This window comes from Solea solea, chromosome 16 (assembly GCF_958295425.1).
Source record: "Solea solea chromosome 16, fSolSol10.1, whole genome shotgun sequence".
NCBI lineage: Eukaryota > Metazoa > Chordata > Actinopteri > Pleuronectiformes > Soleidae > Solea > Solea solea.
In genome coordinates this window covers 25753495-25771970 of record NC_081149.1, presented here as the reverse complement: position 1 = coordinate 25771970, position 18476 = coordinate 25753495, and the positions used below count along the sequence as shown (strand labels likewise).

At 39.8% G+C, this 18476-nt stretch overlaps 1 protein-coding gene across 12 annotated transcripts in view; it reads right to left on the bottom strand.

Annotated features, from left to right (window-relative positions):
- Positions 1-261: 261 nt before the first annotated feature.
- Positions 262-18476, bottom strand: part of rbfox1 (RNA binding fox-1 homolog 1) — a 118546-nt gene continuing 100331 nt past the window's right edge. For 7 of the 12 annotated variants that reach the window (XM_058652477.1, XM_058652476.1, XM_058652482.1 and 4 more), the window contains 2 exons: positions 16138-16213; positions 262-7866 (listed from right to left, as the gene is read on the bottom strand). In XM_058652477.1, coding sequence (XP_058508460.1) covers positions 7744-7866; positions 16138-16213 — 199 coding nt within the window. In that variant the 3' untranslated portion in view covers positions 262-7743. Of the gene's footprint in view, positions 7867-8012; positions 8119-16137; positions 16214-18476 lie in introns of those variants that run through there. The other 5 variants (XR_009242473.1, XR_009242474.1, XM_058652478.1 and 2 more) reach the window with 3 other exon arrangements.

The window sequence follows — 18476 nt, the reverse complement described above, 5'->3', positions numbered from 1 at the left end:
AATCTAGAGCCGTTGATGAAGACAAAAGCCACGTCGCATTCGTCGCCGGATGTCGTGAAAATGCGTCACGGCACCTGAACATTGTCCCATGAATCCTCAGCTCCTTCACATGCGGACGATGTTTGAAGGATACATGTGATGAGTCTATCAACACTCATCCTTTCATCGCCCTCTTGTATAATATATATAATCACTACGAGGCTTACATGTCATACATGTTTTAGCTGTGAAAGTGAGACAGGGAACAGATCAGGGCAAATCTTGAGAAAACCAAACTTTATTGATGGTTATTGATTAGTGGAAGAACCATAGTGCATGCACATACAGTGAACAGGAAGTAGGAAGCTATGTTTTGAACCACAACACCTACTGGAAGCAGAGCTTGGATAAAGTAGTTGTAGGAGTCAGACATTCAGCATGGTGAGGACTATGAGTCTTCCCGTCTGTGACCGATGGTCCTCACACACAGCACACAGACGGTGGTTTAAACCAGCAGAGCCAAAGGGCACCGAGGCTCTCACGGCTTCATCTGAGACTTGTTCCTATGTAATTTGTTATAAATACAAAAGAGAGATATGTAACATATGACACCACTAAATTGAGAATAGTTGTAAACAGAATAAGGCAGAGGAACCGGCCCAGAGGCTGGAATTGCAATGCAGCCGTAGCTGAGCTCCCGTTGCCCATGTAGCGCTTTTCAAATACACTACAGGTTTAGATCATATACCTTTATTTACATCATAGATTAGCCTGTCCACAAATAATTGATTTCCCACATTTCTTTAGTATTGTAATATTCAGACAGTAAATTTCAAAGAGTAAAGTTTGAGTTTCTACAAAATAACAGACAAAGATGTGACATTAAGAGCAAAAAAAACAAAACAATCAGAAACTGATACAAAACAGTAGAGAAAAATGACAACTACGGCACTGATATGTGTCAGGTTCATGTGAAAATTACAATGTGCAAAATGGTACAGTTGACAAGAAAGGAACAGGTCACTAAGAGTGTCTAAAAAGAGTGAGGCTAATAAAGATCCAAATATGATTTGATAGAAAATGAGATAGCTCGCCCTAACAACTGATCTAGTCATCTAAATCTAAAACATTATGTCATTGTGGATTTCATATAAGAGAACATCTTCACGGCACATTTCAAATATAATACATTGTTGGATTATTATACTTAACCCCTGCCCCCCCTCCCCAAATTCTAATTTTCAAAGAAATAAACAACAAATAACAAAGGCAGAACCAATTGGACAAAATTATAAAATAGATACAGTAGCGTTGGCCACTGCTCTTCATATATGTATATTTAAAACTCTCCTGTAATATAAAATTGTTAATTATACCAATGAATATATTGCAAGTTTATATATGTGTATATATATATCTCTATATAGAGATATAGAGCTATATAGAGATATAGAGATATACATATACAGTATAACACTGCTCAGTACGGAAGAGGATTAGTGCCATAAAACATTAGAAGCATCAAAGTTCAACTGTCATTCTCAGGAATGGTGAGTTTTCGAGCTCCCTGGTCGGGATATTGAACGACCGACATGAACAAGTGCCACGGGGGAGAAAAAGTGTCGGAACCATTTCTTGTCATAACGATAAAGTTTCTCGTTACTACAAGATCGTTTTTTACCTTAAAGTCGGCTTTAATGATTGATTGTTGTGGGATCAGGGCGGGACGATTGTGACGGTGTCGAGGCTAGGTTGACAGCTGCAACAGGAACTTGTCAGGACTGGAACATACAGAGTGTCTCCATTAGTGATGTGTCAGCCCGTTCTCATTCCAACCACGTCCCTCAGCGTCACCTTACAAACGCACAGGGTTTCCTTTGGCGTCTGCTCAGAGCAGCTGCCCCGAGTGTCCATCCACACTTTAACGTCACTGTGAGCATCAAGCTCACACACTGAGAGGGATGGATACAGTCAAATACTGCGATATTTTGCATGGTGATATTAAATCACCTTTTTTTGATGCAAAAAAATAAACATTAAAAGTTTGGCATAGTTTCCGTCCAGTAGATGGTGCCAACTGCTCACTCTCACTAGCGCTGTATGATTTCATAAATACTCAATATCGCAATATCCTGATAACATGGTATCATGGTGTCTCTGGTGATTCCCGCCCACACCAAGCACTCACTGACAAGAAACATATATACTCTATTATTAATATGTATTTATCATTGATGATTGGTCATGGAAATGCTGATAGAAGACTCGAGTGTGAGCAACAGTGAACATCCACTAAGCCTAACCTGGATATTTATCCTACTTTGAACCTCAGTCCTGTCCTGGTCCCTATAACCCTCACCTCATGCTGCTCTGAGCATCTAAATGAACCACACTGGAGTCTTTCAGACACAGAAGGCGTAAGTTGTGCATCTGTCAGGCGACGGGATGAGGGATGTGACAGAGCGGCAGTATATAGTAGATGCTGCTCGGATGAGAACAGGTTGGATGTTCAGCTTCCTTCTGCACACTGGTGTGAGTGAGGTAATGACAAATGATTACTGTGATCTATCACTGATCCATCACACTTTAAGTTCATTGATTTCACTGCACAGCTGAAGGATAAGACTCGTCTGACTACATCTCCCTGCTGAACATGCTCAACACTCTCTGGATGGTTTAATCTGGTTAAATCTCTCTCCAGCTCTTCATAATGAGCAACTTTCACGTTATAACAAGAATTCGCTGGTTTTTATCTCCACTGTGGCAGTTCTACGTTTTAAAAAAGGACTTTTGTGGAATCTCTCTAAATGTCTTCCTTGATCTTGCAAATATAAACTAACCCAAAATAGAATGTTTTTGCGAGATATCACAAAACATTTGCAGGATATAAGAAGTATTAAGCAAAACCATACAAAATATATCTTATTTAAAAGCTTTGTGGGGGTTTTAACCTTTAACCTCAGATGTGTGTGTGTTTGTCATATGCACCTGGCCCTAATTCTTTTTCATAACTCAGCACATGGACTAAGCATTAAATGGTTATCTCATAATTCATATCGATGTGGAATCTTGACTACACACACACACACACACACACACACACACACACACATGCCAGATATGTCCACTAGAACCTTTGGCTTGAAGTGATAAAACCCCAGTGTTTTGTCAGCCCACTTGCAGGTTCACTCACACACTGAACCACACTTCTGAGAGCATCATTATTATCAATAATCATGACTCAGTTACCGTATTATGTCAGGAGCAGACATGGAATCATTATTCCTGGGCCACACTGGATGCTTCCATTCAGCACCTGTGTTAAGCACTCGTGTTGTCCACACTGAGGATCAAAATCCAATTTGATACCGCGAGCCCAATGAGTTCTGCGTATGTGCGAAGTTTGACGACTTCCTGTTACCGCTTACATATTTTGACAGTTGTTACATAAAAACGTGCATTTTCCTTAATAAGAAATACGACTGTAAACTATTCTTATTGCCAAGTTGTTACCAGAAACCTAAAAAGAAGAGAGTAACACTAAAAAGTGTACAAGAATAACGACTGAAAGCGATGTTTATTGCCAAGTGTTATGGCAAAAGATTTACACAGAAAGTATTTAAAAGCTGCAGTCAGTGGCTCTTATTTTGAAAGGATGAAAGGAAGTGGTGCTAAAGTAAGTAAGACGAGGACAATGTAAGCACTCTGTTACACTACCAAGAGCAAAGATAACATAAAAACAGGTCTTTTGTTTTGAAAGAATGACTAAATATGTAAATCCTCTTACCTGACGTAAATTACACAAAGCAAATCAGGTTTCTGGTACAAATTGGCTCGTAAAACTTTCTATGATCCACTTTGATTCTCTCTATGACCCGGTCCAGTGTGACCCGAGCAAAAACTTTAAATGGGATTTACCCTTTGACCTTATTTTCTTTTAGTGATGTTTTTAAGCTGGAAAGCAGGTGAAGCATGTCAGACAAAATGGAATAAACCTTTGGCATGGGTGAAGTCACGCACATGTTTGCATATACAGTCCTTAGTTTAGATTAAGGTGCACAGAGCATCACATACAACCTCAGCTATAATACAGACCAGCTCCAGGTACTCCAGTAGCAATTACAATTTCCAGTATAGGTAATAAACATTTACATTGTCCTTTAGTAGTTAGGGATACAACATGGATAAGGGCATTTCAGTTTGTATTCCTCTGTGCACAGCCTCCGCTAAATTGTGTTAATCGTTAAACGCTAAACTCTTAATAACCTCCGCAAATACCCGACTGACAAACATCGCCACAGTTTGGTTGACAGCTTACTGGCAATGGACTTTTTGAAAACCAGGCAGTGACCAATAAGAGACATTAAAACAAGAGCGACGTCTTGTTGCAACAACAATATAGTTACTATATTCTATTTTTTATTGTCCTTCATTCAATCGACCATTGAATTTGCGATATTGCACAGTCACTTCCTAATTGTCTATACAGGAGGTTTTGTTGGTGTCTGCAGAAGTAACTCACAGTGTTTAGTGTTCAGTTACAGAATTTAGTGCATAATGCAGCTAACACTCGCCCCCCCCCCCTTCCTCTCTCCTCTCACCTACGAGAACCAGTCAATGCAGGTGTTCGTAGACTGGTTCTGGTTCTGGTTCTGGTCTTTGTGTTAAAAGCCTTTTTGTCTCTCCATTGTTATCAAGTGCTTGTTTATTGGGTCACTCCATAAATATTGTAAGGTCTTGACCTTTCCATGTAACGTGTGCTATACAAATACAATTGTATTGAACTTTAGACCATGTAGAATTCCTCAGCGGTAACGACTTAACAACCACTAAAAGACAGTGTAAGAGTTCTCCATCTATTTATCCCACACTTTAAAAGTAATGTTTGCTGCTAATATTCATGGCTAACAATTACGCTAACGGCCAGAAAATGAATGCATGTCTTTTGCATAACTGCCAAAAATAAACATGTTTTATTAGAAGTTTGTGCATTCACCCAGGCCAATGCTGATAAAAAGCACAACACATAAAAAAAGAAAAGAAATCTCTTTTAAAAACCCTGTTTAAACCCAGGTTTCAATCGGTTTTTGACTCGTGAGACTGGGGTTTAGGACACATCACCTGTGTTGGCCAAGCACTAATTGGCAGTCGGTGTCTATATAAGCACCATGCCTGCAGGGCCACTCTAGTTAACCTTAATTGGAGCACAGATATAGTCTCTCCACTCAGAGAACCAAGGTTACAGTGTAACCATCCACTTTGTGGTTAATGGCTGACATTTTTGTCCAATTAAGAAAAGAAAAAGAGGACAAAAAGCAGCGCAGCAGGAGCGAAGGAGCTTAAATGCTCAGAGGACGGGGAAATAAGTTGCTGTGGACGCAGTTCCAACCCCCAAGGACTATTTCATTTAGTGAATGCAATACAATTACTTCTAAATCCTTAAAAATAATAATAATAATAATTCATAAGTCATATTTACAGGGATTAGCTATGTACTTAACAATATAATGTGCGAGCTGGACATTATTGTGACAGGGTGATTCTACACTGATCTGTTGGTTATTTCTTTTCCACAGTAATGATCGGCTGACTGCACATTATATCTCACTTATTGAATTCAACTAATGAACAACAAGCGCTACAACTCATTTGTAGTTATGACATCATATGTTACAATTGTGAGTTGCTTATCTTCTAATGCGACATGATAAACATCTGGCATTTACAAGACGCCCAATAATTATTAGCTCATCTAATTCACACAGCCACAGGAACTAATGATGTGATCAGAGAAGAAGAACAAAGGCCTCAGCGATTGTTTCCATATGTGGAACGTGAATGATCTCATGGAGCAACGTAAGAACACCTTGTGTTGATATGATCTAAGCAACTTTCCTAACTTAATATGGCAGAAATAATTATAAACGTGCAATGTTATGAGATAACAAGATAAATAGTCATGATTTTTGAGATTATAGACAAGAAATATGATCCACTACTGCTCTCAGCATCTGAGCCTATCTCACAGATAAATGTTGCTGCAAACATTTGTCCATTCTGAAGAGAAAATACATTTTCACGAGTGTGCTGTTATGCTTTTATGCTTTTATGTGGCACGCAGGGCAAGTGTTCAACATTTTATTGATATGGTGACATGAGACATCATCATATCGTGATATATGTTGCATTGTTGCATTGATTAATGATATTGTTAATACTATTACTAAATATTATGCAATTAAATATTGTACTTATTGATAAATATTTGTTTTTATTTAATTTTAAGCCTAATTATGTATTTATTGATTATAGAATTTGACCATATTTATTTATAGGCAAGTACTCTCCTTTGAGAACCACAAACATCTCAAAATGAAACTTTTCATGAGTCCAGAGAAACAAACTGTGTGCAGCTTTTTAAAAAATATCAAGATATCATTTATAAGCCCTACAGAAATACTAATTTGACTTGTATCGTGATATCAAATGATATAAACAAGTATATCATGATAACATTTGTTTCCCCATATCGCCCAGCCTTAATTTGCATATTGTGAAAAGAAAAAAAAATGCTTGAATGTCACATTTTGGGAAATTGGGAAAGTATTTGCTGTATTTACAGTGTAATGCAGTGTGTTAATATGGATGTTATTGTGTTGTGAAGACATCCCAGTATGGATTTATCCAGCAATGCAATGTTTTTGTGAAGAACAATTATGGATTTTACAGTGTTGTGAGGACAGGCCCACGTGGCTTTATGGAATTGACAGTGTTTTCTCAAGGAAACAAGAAGTTCTCATGGGTCACAAGCACAAAAGATGGTGAGGCGTTTGGATGGAATTAACACTATTATGGGGACGTTCAAGTATTTCATTTGATTTAGTTGTCGCATTGATGAGGAAAAGCCCTGATGATTTATGAGCACTAACCTCCACATTCATAACCAGGATAATGGTTATCGTCACCCTCAACTCAGACGTTACAAAAGGTAAAATCATTTGAGTTCACGTAGTTGTGGTTTGCAGAAATGTACAGCGGCAACATTCAATTCTGGAGACTGGGAGATCCTGGAGATCGCAGCGCCACCTCTAATTTGCCCGTCATGCCCTCAGAAGATTCACTCAAACAAGATAACTCAACTTGTTTCAACTTCCTCTCAAACCAAGGTAAATAAAAACAATTCTATCATTGCTAAATAAACTGACAAATGAAGATGAGAGAAGTAAAACAAGCACAACTTGACTCTCATAGTCATTAAAACACTCTTGAAAAAACATTAAACCCTCAGTGTGACTATGTCATATTCTACAGGTTTGGTGTTCTATACAAACCCTAACAGTTTGAATCTGATAAATATCCCTTCAGGGTCCTAATCTTTACTCTAGCAGCTCTCACTTAGTACCGTGAAAAAAAAAACAACCTCTACAGCTAATAATCTATGCTTAAATCTTTAGAAATTAAAAACCCACAATATCAAAATACACAGCACAAAATATCTGAGGTATAAGATGAAAAATATCAGCTGTCATTAAATTCTTATTATTCTTTTTTTTGTACTTCTCTCTTAGGAGATGCTGAAATGATGCACAAACTGCATGTATTGCAATACCCGGGCCTTAGTAACATATCTCCTCTGATAGTTCCTGTCCTCTCTCACTCGCTCACACGCTCACACACTCACACACACACACACACACACACACACACACACACACTTTAGGTCTCTCCCATTGGAAGGTTGGTTATAGGGCGGAGGTCTGTTCTCTAGTAGGGTGCGAAGCGACTGTAGCCTCCTCGGTATATACTGGCCTGGAGAGAGGACAGCACCAGCCCTACGTCGTCAGCGTGACTCCGAGTTTTGGCATCTGTCAGTGGGGTGAAGGCGTTCTGAAACACACACACACACACACACACACACGAGTGTAAAAACACCAACGGATGACACATCAGTGGAAACAAATATACACACAAACCCTCGTTAGCCCCCCTCAGTCCAGCACATAACTAACACTGAAATTTCAACGTTACGTTACCGTCATTCCAGTGCAAACGCATGGGGGATGAAAAGACCCATGACTGGAGCAACCATCATGCAGCAAGCACAGCGAGACGCTTCATGCCGGGGGAGCAAGCCAACAGCTATGTGAAAGAAATCCAGTCAATACAACCATGAAGCAGTGGAGGAGAAAATGAATCAAAGAAATCAAGTCAAAGAATGTGAACCAGGCAAGACCGACTCCTCTGGATGGATCATGCTGCTTTTCATTAAATGGAGGTGATGACTTAGACTTTTAGATGTTTTCAACATTTTGTTAGCAGTCTTTTTAGAACCAAGCTGGCCTGGCTAATGCCAGACCATATTTGAATTTCACTTGAGATTGAGTATGAGTCTGGAAAGTGTGTAGTCACCTCCCACATTCTAGAGGCATGACCAACAATCGTAGATGTATAGGCCTCTTTAGGCAATTGGATAGACAAACGTGCTAGTTGTAGTTCTCTTTCTTAGCATTCTTTTCGATATCACACAATGGTAATAATACACCGCCTTGTGTATTTACAGAAGCACTGACACATTTCCTGAGCAGGAGCCTGACCTTAAATATGCCTGGCACAGCATCACTCATTCACACACCTCGCCCACCTTTACAGTGCTGAGCTAACTGTCCTCAGACGAGACCTAACACCTCCAGTAGTGACTGAACACGACCTTACCAGTCCTCCTTTCAAGGCACTGGGGCTCATAGACACACAGTTGTGTGGAGCAGCAGCTGCACATGCTGTGCCCAGTCTGTGCCTTGCACAATTGTATGGAGAGGACAACAGTTCAAAAAAGAGGAGCAGTTGTTTGTGTCGGCCCACCATTGGATAGTGGATGCTATCACCCTAGGTTCTAGCTCATATTCTGCTCAGGCCTTCAACCTTCAGCTATGGGTGCATTCTACAAGGGCCTTGCAACTTCTTAAGACCCTGTTTAAAGGGGTCTCTATCCAGGTCTATCTGGTCCTTGTCCCTCACATTTGTAAGGTTTTATAGGTTGGATGTCACACCCCCAAGCCTGGCTCACGATTGTGGATTGTGTGGCCTCACAATCTCTCTAGTAAGAGGTTGGCAGTCAGTCGTCAAGATAAGCTTGACTGGCAACACAGGCAATACAGACAGTCTCCATATCACATAGTGAGACATCAGAACAAATGCTAAGAAAGAGAACTTTCACTCTTGTAACCTCCAGTTCTCTGAGTAGCATGAGTGAGATGTCTCCCCAGACCATCCTTCTTACCGTTGGGGTAAAGCAAGAAGAGGTGTGCTTGTTTCGAATAACGAGTGGCGCTGCATCAGGCGTATTTAAGGGCAGGCTCCTGATGAAGACGTCTTGACTTAATGGTATAAGTGCTTCTGTGAACATGTGAGACATCTCACTCATGCTACTCAGACAACCAGGGTTACGAGAGTAACCTCAAGTTTTCTCAGATCAATGTCTATGTAATAATGGTATCTAAAGACTTTTGCCAGGGGAAGCTCCGTGGAACAAGTCACTTCAAATGGAAGCAGCAGTCACATGGAAAGACGGCTGCTCTTTGGTGCTTGAAGATGCTATATATCACTTCTCTGTCGCACTTTGTTAAGTCCGCCTCTAGCGTGCCAGAAGTTTGTGGTTGTTTCCCTTTTTCAGGAGATTTTGAAGTTGGTCAAAATGGCATCCTTGTCAGACGTGTCTGCAGAGTTAAATTAAATTGGCCGACTCGGCTGCGTTCACCCAGGCTAGGACAAAGCAGTTTTTTTCCCACACAGATAAGAATTAGCAGCCTTGACTGCTGAACAACATTACTGAAGTTTGTCTGTGTTGTGAGATGAACACGCAGGGATTTAGACGGTGCCTCCCCGATAACCCTGGATAAGCAAGCACCATAAGCCTACCCCTTTCCCCTACCTACTGCCTACTGCCCCTTGGAATTGAGTAATATGCAGTCGTGATTCAAATCTAGCCCTATTAAATGGGATACTCCAACAAGAGCAAAAAAAGGTAGATGCTTGCTTTGCAAGGAGCATATAGAACTTCCTTACATCGCATTGCAAAGCAGGCACCAATTAAATACTAGTGTTCCACACAATGGTATTTACAAGAGACTGCAAACAAAATTGTTGTGGTTAGCATGTTGTGTAGCCATGCTACCCACAATGTTAGCTTGATATATAATTAGTTTCCTTAAATTTGATAATATCATAGCCTTGCATTTGAAGTATGACCTTGAAAAAACTCAGTTTGAAGGGCGAGTTAGCCCTTACACTTTACACTCCCCCTGCACCACCCCTGCACCACTCTTACTAAGTGGTTACTAACCTTAGTAATAGTGTAGGTGTACTACATCAGGATTTAGTCATGCCTAAATTAAAATGCCACACACCACTTTTACTAGCAATTGCACAGAGAGATAACTAATTACTTAATATTTACACCTACCCCATAGGTGGTGTAATGCTGCATCCCATTTACACCGGAACTCAGAGTTCACCGTGTTCCAGTTGAGAAGTCAAAAACGCAAAATATCTTGTTAGCCAATGTTAGCAATACCATTCGATAACAGTTCTCTACATGGTATTTTGTGCATACAAGTAGCGTGGCAAGATGTCTACGATTCAAATGTACACAGTACTGTTAGTATGGCTGATATACTGTGAAACAAACTTGACAGAAGTACTATTAACTGTAAAAGTAGCAGTGTCCATGTGGTGGCAGCCTTCTTGAAACCCTGAACTTGAGGTATGTGAGTTTGCTCCGAGTTCCAACTACAAAAACATGACTCATACTTATTCCCGGTACCGTTTCTGTCATGACAAAATAATCCAAATCACGGAGTTGCTAACTCCCCATTGCGATATTTTGCTGCGGAGTCCATGCAGAGTGTGGTGGGGACCATACAATCATTGTTAGGCAAGCAGTGTGCCAGGTGCCCCTAGCTGTATGCTAGCAGCTAAATCAATATATCCAGCTTACTATAGCTATACTACAGATGCAGTGCTTTTGTAATTACTAAATCATGAATTTAGCAGAGAATTTGGTACAACCCAGTCGAGAAGCCAGACACCTACATGTGAAAACAGGAGTAGGGCTTATTGGTACAGGTCAGAGTTTAAATAGGATTGAGCCCAAATGTCACATTATCGTCAGCATCTGTAGGTTGTGCAACCTTATCTCTCAAAAATCACATGTTGAAAACAGAAACATATTCTCAATTGTAAACCATTGTATTATTCCTCACTTCTTTGTTGGAATGTTACAAAGTGAACCAGACGTTCACCACGAAGCAGATTGATGGAAGATCTACTGTGGATTTTTACATTGTTACAAAGAGACATTTCAGTATATTTGATGGAGAACATCAAGAAGCAGGTGAGCACAGTTGAGGAGATCTTGTCCCAACCATAGTCAGGGGCTTTTTTGGCCCAAACCCGAATTACATTCATAAATAGGAAAAAGTTATCAGCACCTGCCAAATGTGCCACAAGATAAGATAAAATAATATAAGATAAGATTTATATTGACAAGACAGCACAAAGAGTAGCAGCAAAATGTTATAAGAAATAATTAAGTACAGAAATCAAAATAGAAATGGAGACAAAAAGTAGGATAAATAAAATAGAAAAATATAATAACAATATTCAATGCAAAATGTCAAAGAATGTGCACTTTTTAAGATGCAATATCACTGTCTTTTAAATGATTGTTTTAATCACTATCATAATGTTGATATGTAAATAAATAATGTAACTTTGGTTCAGAGACGTAGTTCTCCTTGAAATATCATTTAGAATCAGTTTAGATGTGTGGATGTATTCTTATTTTCTTATTCAGGAGACTAGGTTGGCTTGTGGTACCAGCAGGGTTTGTTCATTTGTTGGATAGAAGTTAGTGAAAGTATCAAATGCTACTCTATTTTTTTATTTTATTATTAGGGATAGTTCAAGTTTGTTTTAGATGTGGTTGTATGAGTGTCTGGTAGTCATTCGTCAAGACTGATTTTGATGCTCACACTCAGTGAACTCACAGTGGCAGCAAGACCTGCTACAGACGGGCTTTTCTGACTGGAAAGTGCATCTGAGTAACTACAGTGTATTGAAAGCAGTCTCAGGTCAGAGAGTAGTGTGGAACAAAGGTTAAGAATTTAAGTTTATTAATCCCCTTAGGGATTTGACCCATCCCAGAATTAGAAGCAGTGGGCAGTAAGGGAGCATTGGGGGTTGGGTACCCCAGCCCTTTTTGGCCAGGTGGGGATTTGAACCGGCGACCCTCCGGTTACAAGCATAGTTCCCTTTCCACTTGGCCACGGGCTGCCCCCCGGTTAAAGGTTAATGAGTGTCTCTTTGTAAAACCAGTGGAATGAGAAAAAAACAGAAGACGGAACCGATTTTTCCAAACTGATCCACATCTTAACTTGTGTCTGAAACAAAGACAGATCTCAGTCTATCCGCCTGTCTAAACTTCAATCCTCCTTTTTGCTAAAGTAAAATAAACAGATAAAAAACATGAACCATTTCAGTACAACACATTTTTGTGTGTAAATGCAATATAATATGATTTTGCTTGATCTATTTTAGAATACAATGATTGGTCATAATAATATGATCCCCATATGTTTCAGGGAAAGTGAAAATGAAACAACTCGTACATGACGGCGAGTACATTTCACATATTCAATGTAAATGTATTTTCTAAAAACTCAAAAACAAAAAAAAAGCTCTCATGTAAAACATTGTGTTGTTGTTGTTGTTGATGTAGTGATTGACCTTTTTGTCAGTTTTCCCTTGCGCTATATTCACACTACACTTTCATTTTAAAACGCATCACATCTGCAACAGTAACACTTTTAACGCTTACTTTCAATTTCAGTTTCATCTTGTTGACAGTCTAAAAACAGAAGTTTCTTATTAGCATTCTTTTCTGAAAGGAAAACAAAAAGTTTTCTATAAAAAAAGGAAGCGTGTAAAAATTTCAAAATATCACCGTTGAAGAAAATTAGAGGTCAATGGAGGATGGAGGAATGATCAGATAGGAATCATTGGGATCCATTAGTGCAGTTTTTCCTAAAGTGTGGGCTGTGGTCTGCAGGTGAGCCACAAAGTAAAAGCATTGATATGTTCTATATTCTTTGTTCTGGGAGAAAACACAGAGAGTGGGTGCAGCGACACACGCTTCACTTTCTTGTTTACGGAAAAATCAGCTAACAGTGATATAAAATACTGGTTTTTAATAAATAGAAATAGAAATATTGAATTTTATTAGGTAAGCCTAAGCCTAACTTTATTTATTGAGCACTTTAAAAACAACTGAGGTTGCCCATAGTGCTGTAGAGAAGAAGAAGAAGAAGAAATAATAAAATAAAGCTGCCACTGCAAAGGCTCTGTCACCTCTGGTCTTTAACGTTGTTTTGGTTCTTCTGAAAGTAGCTGCTTAGCTGACATCAGTGTCGGTGCAGCAGTTCAGCCACATAGTGATTTAACAACAAATAACTGAGAAGTTTCAAATCAATCCTAAAACAAACTGGCAGCCATGTTTTCACTGAGGTGGTTCTTGGTGCAGGGGGTGCACACCACTGCACAGTCAGCCTCATACAACACAAACGATCACATTCATGGTTTCACAAAAGAAGAATTGAAGTGAGTGAGGCATTGATGTGACTAACCACCGCAGCTGAGCCAACAGGTTTGTGCTCACTCGAGAAGAGGTTGTTTGTCATTAACCTGACGGCTTCTGCAATCTTTCCCTTCCAGTTTGCCTTGCCCCCTCCCCCCTCCCTCTGCCCCCTCCCCCCTCCTTCCCCCCGCCCGCTGCCTGCCTGCGGCTGCAGCACATGAGGGATTTAATTATCAAAATGACTAATTATTTCATTACCAGGGAGTGCAGGGTGAGGTGTTATCCACCAAATTAGAAATATAATAACTAACATGGACTGTGCTGCCAAGGCATGAAGACATTCATCACCTTTTTTACGGGTGGGATTAATGTGGCGTTTGGACTGCTGTTAGCAGCACAGGCAAATTCAATTAAGTTTAAGTGAGGAGATGTCAATGCAGCAAAGACACATGCACGGCCAATGGGGGGGTGGGCGTGGAGATGAGGTGAGATCATGTGGAGTCGAGTGAGAGCTCTGCTTCCTCTTAAATGTCATAGAATAAATGGTCAGATATGTACTGTTGTATTTACACTTCAATATCAGCTGTTTATCCCGGATCGTTTGATGCAAGTTTCTGTAGCAGCATGACAAGCATAGCTTCCACTGATCTCTACGAGACAGCACAGAATAGCTTTTATCCACTGCACTGAGCGAGACGCTAAATGCAGCAAAATCTCTGCATCTCTGGGAGCCCATGGAGCAGGGAGCGGGGCACGGACGCTGGGCTGGTGTATGATGATTGGAGGAAGTGTCTGAAAGGTGTAGAAATATTCCATTCTTCTCTGTCTCGCTTCAACCGCCACCAAAAAAAAGGCCGTAAAGAGTAAAGTGCGTTCATTGGACTAACAGATACAAAGATTGCATGTTCATGTTCAAGTCGAGACCTGGTATTGACATCCACCCTCAGTGGTGATACAACACATCTGTGTCCACAATTCATCTTCAGAATTCACTTCCCGCCTCTGCTGCACTTCTGCTGTGGTTTGAGTCCATTTGTCGCGTCTAGACTTCCTCACCCACTTTATTCCAAGCTTTTTTAAATGGTCTCTGTCGATAACACAGAAATGTTTCATCATCGTGGGACGACTGACTTTTCTTTTCTTGTGTTTGTTTGCTGTGTTCACTTTACGATATCTTTGATCTTCTGTCTCTGTTTCTCTGATTATATACATTGTATCAAGCTTTATTTAATTGTGTTACTGCACTTTTTGAGTTTTGTATGAATGAAGACATTTCTTTGAAACTACACAGTGATTAAAGAAAACATAGGTAAAGTTCTGTTTCCGTGTGGATAAGCCTTCAAATGACCTTTTACACGTATCAGCACCAATATTACCACCCACCTACACATGATTTATTTTAACATTATGGTTAAAATATTATTTCATGTTTACAAATACATTAAATAGTGTCACAATGATTTTGTGTGAGGATTTTCTGATGCTGCTCCACTTCCTTGTTGTGTTCCCCAAACTAGAAAGCATGAGCTAGCTGTTAAAATGATTTACTAATAAGGTGACATTCATAAACTAAATCCCTTTTTAAGTGTGTGCAGGAGGTGCAGGAGGTGCAGGAGGTGCAGGAGGTGCAGGAGGTGCAGGTCACCGGCTGTTGTCGAGTTGACATTTCCTCTCTTAAGATTACATTTGTCACTTTAATAGACGTTCCACATCTTCAGGTTGTGGATATTAATTAGACTTATTTATAAGTATGATGCAAATGTAAAATAGATTGCAGAGGATTTGGGTTGAAAAAGCAGGTCCAATACTGTATGTGGGTTTGATTAAATACTATTTCCATGCTTAGGGATGGATTAACCAAATGCACCTTTTGGGCAAAGGCCAAGCAGGTGCAAGGGCATTTATTTATAGAAGCACATTTTAAATCTCAAATCTAAGGAACCTCTGACTTTCCTTGAGCTCAGCTGGTCATGTGGGACGTTGTCTGACATGAACATAGTGTTGTCAACCTAAACTGTGTTAGAGCCTCACACAACCACACAAACCTGAATTATCACATACATTTAAGTCTAAAATATGCGTATGATGTCATGATTATATAAGTGACATGTCATCACAGACTCTAACTGTCCTGTATAAACTTATAACTTGATAGAGTTGGTGTGTATCTGCTCCTGGTCTCTCCCTCATCTGCCTCCTTTCACTCCCTCCTCTCCTCTCCTCTGTCCCCCATCTTTCCTTTCACCCCAACCAGTCGAGGCAGATGCTGCACATCTGTGAGTGTGGTTCTGTCAAGTGTTTGCTCATGTGTGAACTCTCCTTGATGTTGTCTATGTACAGAGACCTGAGATCATGTATGTTGTGATTTGGCGCTATACAAATAACATTGAGATGAAATGAATTGAATAAGACTATACCTTTTTATTAATATAAATTTGCAAAGACATTTTGCAAATAAGTGTGATGACATGATATGTGAGGAAATGGTGATGAAGAAAAGAGAGTTACAGCCGTCAGGTCACTCTTACCATGGCACCAACGCTGTATGTGGCTGCTGGAGTGAGTGTGTGGTTGTAGGGGTCAGCAGCATATACTCGTCCGTAACTGAAAAAACAAAACAAAGTAATAGTAACATTATATCTCGGCTTCAGATTATTTCTTGAGATCATCCTAAAAGTGAATATCTTCACACGTAACCGTGAAAGACTCTAGACGCAAATACAAGACGGTTGCAGATTTCTTTATTGGTTCTGTGTGGAAATATAATCAAGATATAAAGAAGTATCTTTCAGTGTCAACCTGCATAATCAACCCGTAGATACTGTTCAACTGTTTCATGAAAGGTTTAAAGTTGCTGAATGACCCTGATCTGGATTTAAGAGAAAAAAACCACCTTGTGTTTTGTTGCTTCCTCTAACCAAAGCAAATGTCTGGCTAATCCTCAACCTCCTGAGATTGTGTTTGCAACAGCAATCATTGTTGTCTCAATGACCTTGACCTTTGACGTGTCCACCAAAATCTAATCAGCTGTATTTGTATTGTATTCTCTCCAGTGCAGACGTCTGTCTCTCCATGTTCCCTTACCCCGGGCCCATACTCTCACTAACACTAACACTAACACTGACACTGACACTGACACTAACACAAACACACTAACACTGACACTAACACACTAACACTAACACTAACACACTAACACTGACACTGACACTAACACACTAACACTAACACACTAACACTAACACTAACACTGACACTAACACACTAACACTAACACTAACACACTAACACTGACACTAACACACTAACACTGACACTAACACTGACACTAACACTGACACTGACACTAACACTAACACTAACACACTAACACTAACACTGACACTAACACTGACACTAACACTGACACTGACACTAACACTAACACTAACACTAACACACTAACACTAACACTAACACTAACACTGACACTGACACTAACACAAACACACTAACACTGACACTAACACACTAACACTAACACTAACACACTAACACTGACACTAACACACTAACACTGACACTAACACACTAACACTAACACTAACACTGACACTAACACACTAACACTGACACTAACACTGACACTAACACTGACACTAACACTAACACACTAACACTGACACTAACACTGACACTGACACTGACACTAACACTAACACACTAACACTAACACTAACACTGACACTGACACTGACACTAACACTAACACACTAACACTGACACTAACACTAACACTGACACTGACACTGACACTAACACTAACACTAACACACTAACACTAACACTGACACTAACACTGACACTGACACTGACACTAACACTAACACACTAACACTAACACTAACACTAACACTAACACTGACACTGACACTAACACACTAACACTGACACTAACACTAACACTAACACACTAACACTAACACTGACACTAACACTAACACACTAACACTAACACTAACACTGACACTAACACTGACACTAACACTAACACTAACACTAACACTGACACTAACACTAACACAGACACTAACACTAACACACTAACACTAACACTGACACTAACACTGACACTAACACTGACACTCTCACTAACACTGACACTGACACTGACACTGACACTAACACTAACACAACACCTTAGCATCCTCAAGTACAAGTCAATATGCCACATTTGAAAAGATTATCTCATGTTGTTCCAAAAATATCACGTTGACCAGGAAAAATGTGATTTCTGAAGTCACAATGACCTTGATCTTTGACTTTTTGACCAACATTAACTCTAACTCTAGTTCATCCTTGAGAGAACATTTGGCCAATGTTTGGAAGGTTTTCTCAATACATGCTTGAGATATCAAGTTCACAAGAATGAGACAGACCAGCCAACAAAAACACAGCATAAAAGGATCCCAGTGACTCACATTTGACCAAAACCATGATCCTTTCTAGTCTTATATCTAAGATATGTAAAATTGTGACTTCTAATATTTGAACACATGATGAGACGAGAGATTAGCATTAAGGCAGACGAGGTGATGCAGTATGTACAGTAAACAGGTTACATACTGTATTCACCAACAATCACTTTAGGTCTCAAAGCTCACACTCACACACACACACACACACACACACAGGTTTGTGCAGCTGTTCTTCTTAGGACTCTGCACTGACCTTCTTTCATTTGGACAGGCTAAATAAAGCCTTCTGCCTCATTAGGACCAAGTTTTGGTCTCGGTGAGGACTACTGGCTCTAACAAGGTCAGTGTTTGTGCCAGAAATGGTCCTAAAGAGATGACAAATACAAGAACACACACACACTGTATATGAG